This window comes from Pipra filicauda, unplaced genomic scaffold (assembly GCF_003945595.2).
Source record: "Pipra filicauda isolate LSUMZ 115617 unplaced genomic scaffold, ASM394559v2 scaffold1694_size5932_pilon, whole genome shotgun sequence".
Classification (NCBI taxonomy): Eukaryota; Metazoa; Chordata; class Aves; order Passeriformes; family Pipridae; genus Pipra; species Pipra filicauda.
The window spans coordinates 1-5,924 of NW_024104200.1; the positions used below are offsets into that span (position 1 = coordinate 1).

The 5,924-nt window shown below is 62.4% G+C and overlaps 1 protein-coding gene across 1 annotated transcript; it reads right to left on the reverse strand.

The window, feature by feature from the left end:
- Positions 1-10: 10 nt before the first annotated feature.
- SRRT (serrate, RNA effector molecule) lies at positions 11-5,666 on the reverse strand (the record flags this gene model as incomplete). Its single annotated transcript, XM_039379467.1, has 5 exons — positions 11-133; positions 854-1,010; positions 2,376-2,569; positions 4,475-4,628; positions 5,463-5,666. Coding segments are annotated over 5 exons (832 nt in total), but the record flags the coding sequence as incomplete, so codon positions are not given.
- Positions 5,667-5,924: the final 258 nt, after the last annotated feature.

The window sequence follows — 5,924 nt, forward strand, 5'->3', positions numbered from 1 at the left end:
CTCCCCCTAAATCCCCCCCAGCCCCCCCGGCCCCCCCTACCTCCGTAGCCCAGCATGGGGGGCCGGGGTTGCCCGTAGGGCATCAACCCCTGCGGGGTCTGGGGGGGGTACGGGAGCCCCCCCGGGGCCAGACCTGGGGGCACAGGGGGGGTTAGGGGGGGATTTTGGGGGGGGTTGGGGGATTTTGGGGGGGGTTTTGGGGGGTTGGGGAGGGGTTAAGGGGGGGTGAAGGGACCCTGGGGGGGGGTTGGGGGGTCTCCAACCCCGGGAGGGTGAGCTGGGGGTCCCATGGGGGGGGCAGGGGGGTAATAAGGGAGTCCCAGGGGTGGTTTTTGGGGTGGTTTTGGGGTGTTTTTGGGGTCTCTGACCTGCGTTGGGTCCTGGGGGGGGCCCCCCTTTGCCCTCGGGCAGGGCCAGGGGGTGACAGGGGGGTTTCTGGGGGTCCCAGGGGGTTTTGGGGGGTCCCAAGGAGGGTTTTGGGGTCTCTGACCTGCGTTGGGTCCCGGGGGGGGCCCCCCTTTGCCCTCGGGCAGGGCTGGGGTGATGGGGGGGTTTAGGGGGTTTTTGGGGGGGTTTTGGGGTGTTTTTGGGGTGTTTTTGGGGTCCCTGACCTGCGTTGGGTCCCGGGGGGGGCCCCCCTTTGCCCTCGGGCAGGGCTGGGGGGTGAGCAGGGGTTTTTTGGGGTGTTTTTGGGGTGTTTTGGGGTCCCTGACCTGTGTTGGGTCCTGGGGGGGTCCCCTTTGCCCTCGGGCAGGGCCAGGGGTGACAGGGGGGTTTCTGGGGATCCCAGGGGGTTTAGGGGGTTTTTGGGGGGGTTTTGGGGTGTTTTTGGGGGGTTTTTGGGGTCCCTGACCTGCGTTGGGTCCCGGGGGGGGCCCCCCTTTGCCCTCGGGCAGGGCCGGGCGCTTCGGGTCCATCAGGAAGTTGTTGAAGAACAAAACCTCCTTCCTGACGGCCCCCATCTTGTCCGAGTGCTTGTTGAAGATGTGCTTCCTCACGAACTCGGGGCCCTAAAGAGACATTGGGGACATCAGGGACCCCAAAGGGACATCAGGGACATCATTGGGGACCCCAAAGGGACATTGGGGACAGCACAGCCCCCATCTTGTCCGAGTGCTTGTTGAAGATGTGCTTCCTCACAAACTCCGGGCCCTAAAGAGATATTGGGGACATCAGGGACCCCAAAGGGACATCGGGGACCCCAAAGGGACATCGGGGACCCCAAAGGGACATGGGGGACATCAGGGACACCATTGGGGACATCACAGACATTGGGGACCCCAAAGGGACATTGGGGACAGCACAGACATTGGGGACCCCAAAGGGACATTGGGGACATCAGAGACCCCAAAGGGACATCAGGGACCCCAAAGGGACATCAGGGACCCCAAAGGGACATTGGGGACCCCAAAGGGACATTGGGGACATCAGAGACCCCAAAGGGACATCGGGGACCCCAAAGGGACATCAGGGACCCCAAAGGGACATTGGGGACCCCAAAGGGACATTGGGGACAGCACAGCCCCCATCTTGTCCCAGTGCCTGTTGAAGATGTGCTTCCTCACGAACTCGGGGCCCTAAAGGGACAGCACAGACATTGGGGACCCCAAAGGGACATTGGGGACCCCAAAGGGACATTGGGGACATCATTGGGGACATTGGGGACATCACAGACATTGGGGACCCCAAAGGGACATTGGGGACATCAGGGACCCCAAAGGGACATTGGGGACATCACAGACATTGGGGATCCCAAAGGGACATTGGGGACCCCAAAGGGACATTGGGGACATCAGGGACCCCAAAGGGACATTGGGGACATCACTGGGGACAGCACAGACATTGGGGACCCCAAAGGGACATTGGGGACCCCAAAGGGACATTGGGGACATCACTGGGGACAGCACAGCCCCATCTTGTCCCAGTGCCTGTTGAAGATGTGCTTCCTCACGAACTCGGGGCCCTAAAGGGACACTGGGGACATCAGTGGGGACATTGGGGACATCACAGACATTGGGGACCCCAAAGGGACACTGGGGACATCAGGGGTGTCCCAGACATCTTGGGGTGTGACCTGGGGGTCCCCTGTGACCCCAAATGGCCCCAAAAGCCCCAAATCCCCCCGTACCTTGAACTCCTCCCTGCTGAGGGGGCTCAGCCCCGTGTCCCTGAGCGTGACCCCAAATGACCCCTGGCCTGTCCCAAATGACCCCAAATGCCCCCAAATCCCCCAAAATCCCCCCCTACCTTGAACTTCTTCCCGCTGAGGGGGCACAGCCACTTGTCCTTGCCCAGCTCCTGGGTGTGACCTGGGCAGTGCCCAGTGACCCCAAACGACCCCAAACGACCCCAAATCCCCCCAAATCCCCCCGTACCTTGAACTTCTTCCCGCTGAGGGGGCACAGCCACTTGTCCTTGCCCAGCTCCTGGGTGTTGGCGCTGACGAACTTCTCCAGCTCCTGCTCGGGGTCCTTGCGGCCCAACCTCTGGGCCTCCTCCTCGGGAACGGCCCCGGGGCCCGCCAGGAGCGGGGACAGCCGGGCCTCAAATCCTCTCTGCCACTCCAACACTGGGAATAATGGGAATAATGGGATCACTGGGATCACTGGGATCACTGGGATCACTGACAGCCGGGCCTCGAACCCTCTCTGCCACTCCAGAACTGGGGATAATGGGATAATGGGATCACTGGGATCACTGACAGCCGGGCCTCGAACCCCCTCTGCCACTCCAGAACTGGGGATAATGGGAATAATGGAATCACTGGGATCACTGGGGCCCGCCAGGAGGGGGGACAGCCGGGCCTCGAATCCTCTCTGCCACTCCAGAACTGGGGATAGTGGGATAATGGGATCACTGGGATCACTGGGATCACTGGGACCCGCCAGGAGGGGGGAGAGCCGGGCCTCAAACCCCCTCTGCCACTCCAGAACTGGGAAAATGGGATAATGGGAATAATGGGATCACTGGGATCACTGACAGCCAGGCCTCGAACCCCCTCTGCCACTCCAGAACTGGGAAAATGGGATAATGGGAATAATGGGATCACTGGGGCCCGCCAGGAGGGGGGACAGCCGGGCCTCAAATCCTCTCTGCCACTCCAGAACTGGGAATAATGGGATAATGGGATCACTGGGATCACTGGGATCACTGACAGCCGGGCCTCAAACCCCCTCTGCCACTCCAGAACTGGGGATAATGGGAATAATGGGATCACTGGGATCACTGGGACCCGCCAGGAGCGGGGACAGCCGGGCCTCAAATCCTCTCTGCCACTCCAGAACTGGGAAAATGGGATAATGGGAATAATGGGATCACTGAGACCCGCCAGGAGCGGGGACAGACGGGCCTCAAATCCTCTCTGCCACTCCAGAACTGGGGATAGTGGGAATAATGGGATCACTGGGATCACTGGGACCCGCCAGGAGGGGGGACAGCCGGGCCTCGAACCCCCTCTGCCACTCCAGAACTGGGAATAATGGGAATAATGGGATCACTGGGATCACTGACAGCCGGGCCTCAAACCCCCTCTGCCACTCCAGAACTGGGAATAGTGGGAATAATGGGATAATGGGATCACTGGGACCCGCCAGGAGTGGGGAGAGCTGGGCCTCGAACCCCCTCTGCCACTCCAGCACTGGGGATAATGGGAATAATGGGATAATGGGATCACTGGGATCACTGGGACCCACCAGGAAGGGTTCTGGGGGCCCCCAGGGAGGTTTGGGGTGTTCTGGGGGGGGTTTTGGGGTGGTTTTTTGGGGGTTTTTGGGGGTGTTTTTTGGGGTTTTCAGACCCACCCTCCCCGTGTGAGACCCTGTTGGGGGGCAGGGGCCCCCTGACGTGGATGATCCCCCAGTGACTGGGGGGGTTTGGATATCCTGGGGGGTTTTTTTTTGGGATATCTGGGGGTCTGGGTATTCCTGGGGGGTTTGGGGGGTTTTTCGGGGGTTTTTGGGGTGTTTTGGGGTTTCAGAACCCACCCTCCCCGTGTGAAGACCCGTTGGGGGGAAGGGGCCCCCTGCCGTGGATGATCCCGCAAGCGATTGGTGGGTTTGGGATATCCTGGGGGGGTTTGGGATATCCTGTGTCGGGTTAGGGATATCCTGGGGGGGTTTGGGATATCCTGGGTGTGTTCTGGGCTATCCTGGGTGGGTCTGGGATATCCTGGGGGGGTTTGGGGGTGTTTTTTCGGGGGTTTTGGGGTGTTTTTGGGGTTTTCAGACCCACCCTCCCCGTGTGAGACCCTGTTGGGGGGCAGGGGCCCCCTGACGTGGATGATCCCGCAGCGATTGGGGGGTTTGGGATATCCTGGGGGGGTTTGGGATATCCTGGGTGGGTTTGGGATATCCTGGGGGGGTTTGGGATATCCTGGGTGGGTCTGGGATATCCTGGGTGGGTTTGGGATATCCTGGGGGGGGTTGGGGGTGTTTTTTCGGGGGTTTTGGGGTGTTTTTGGGGTTTTCAGACCCACCCTCCCCGTGTGAGACCCTGTTGGGGGGCAGGGGCCCCCTGACGTGGATGATCCCGCAGCGATTGGGCATCTCGTCCTCGTTGGGGTACTCGGAGGTGTTGTAATAATCCACCGAGTGCACGATCCGCAGGTACAGCAGCAGCTTGTCCAGCACCTGGGGGGCACAGGGGGGTCACAGGGGGTCACAGGGACATTTTGGGGGTCTCAGGGGGGCACAGGGACATTGGGAAGGTCACAGGGGGTCACAGGGCTCAGAGGTGTGACAGGGACAGGGGAGGATCCGCAGGTACAGCAGCAGCTTGTCCAGCACCTGGGGGGGTTATTGGGGTCACAGGGGGGCACAGGGGCATTTGGGGGGTCAGGGGGGTCACAGGGACATTTTGGGGGTCACAGGGGGTCACAGGGGGGTCACAGGGCTCAGGGGTGTGACAGGGACAGGGGAGGATCCGCAGGTACAGCAGCAGCTTGTCCAGCACCTGGGGGGGTTATTGGGGTCACAGGGGGGCACAGGGACATTTTGGGGGGTCTCAGGGACATTTGGGGGGCCTCAGAGGTCACGGGGGGTCACAGGGACAGTGGGGAGGTCACGGGGGGCCACAGAGGGGTCGTGGGGGTCGGGGGTGTGACAGAGACAGGGGTGACACAGGGGGGTCAGGGGTGATGGGGGGGTCGGGGGTGACTCAGGCGGGTCAGGGGTGATGGGGGGGTCAGGGGTGATGGGGGGGTCGGGGGTGACTCAGGGGGGTCAGAGGTGACAGGGGGGTCTCAGGGGTGATGGGGGGGTCAGGGGTGACAGGGGGGGTCAGGGGTGACAGGGGGGTCTCAGGGGTGACAGGGGGGTCTCAGGGGTCTCACCTTGAGCAGCTTCTCATCCCTCTCCACGGTGACCTCGGTGGGGTTGGGGGGTCAGGGGTGACACGGGGGGTCTCAGGGGTGACAGGGGTGACAGGGGGGGTCAGGGGTGACAGGGGGGTCTCAGGGGTCTCACCTTGAGCAGCTTCTCGTCCCTCTCCACGGTGACCTCGGCGGGGTTGCTCTCCCGGGCCCCGTCCTCGGGGGGGTTGGTGGCCCCCCCCTGGCCCTGCCCCTGGCCCTGGCCCTGGCCCTGCCCCTGCCCCAGCAGCTCCTCCTCCTCTGCAGAGACCTCCTCGATCAGGTAGTCGGTGATGTGCCTCAGCACGGGGTTCTGCGTCTGCGGGGACATTTGGGGACACTGGGGGAACACTGGGGGGTCACAGGGGACATTGGGGACATTTGGGGACATTGGGGACATTTGGGGACACCCCCTCTCTCAGGTAACTGGGATGTGCCTCAGCACGGGGTTCTGGGTCTGGGGGGACATTTGGGGACATTTGGGGGCATTTAGGGACATTTGGGGGCACACAGGGACACCCCCTCACTCAGGTAACTGGGATGTGCCTCAGCTCAGGGTTCTGGGTCTGGGGGGACA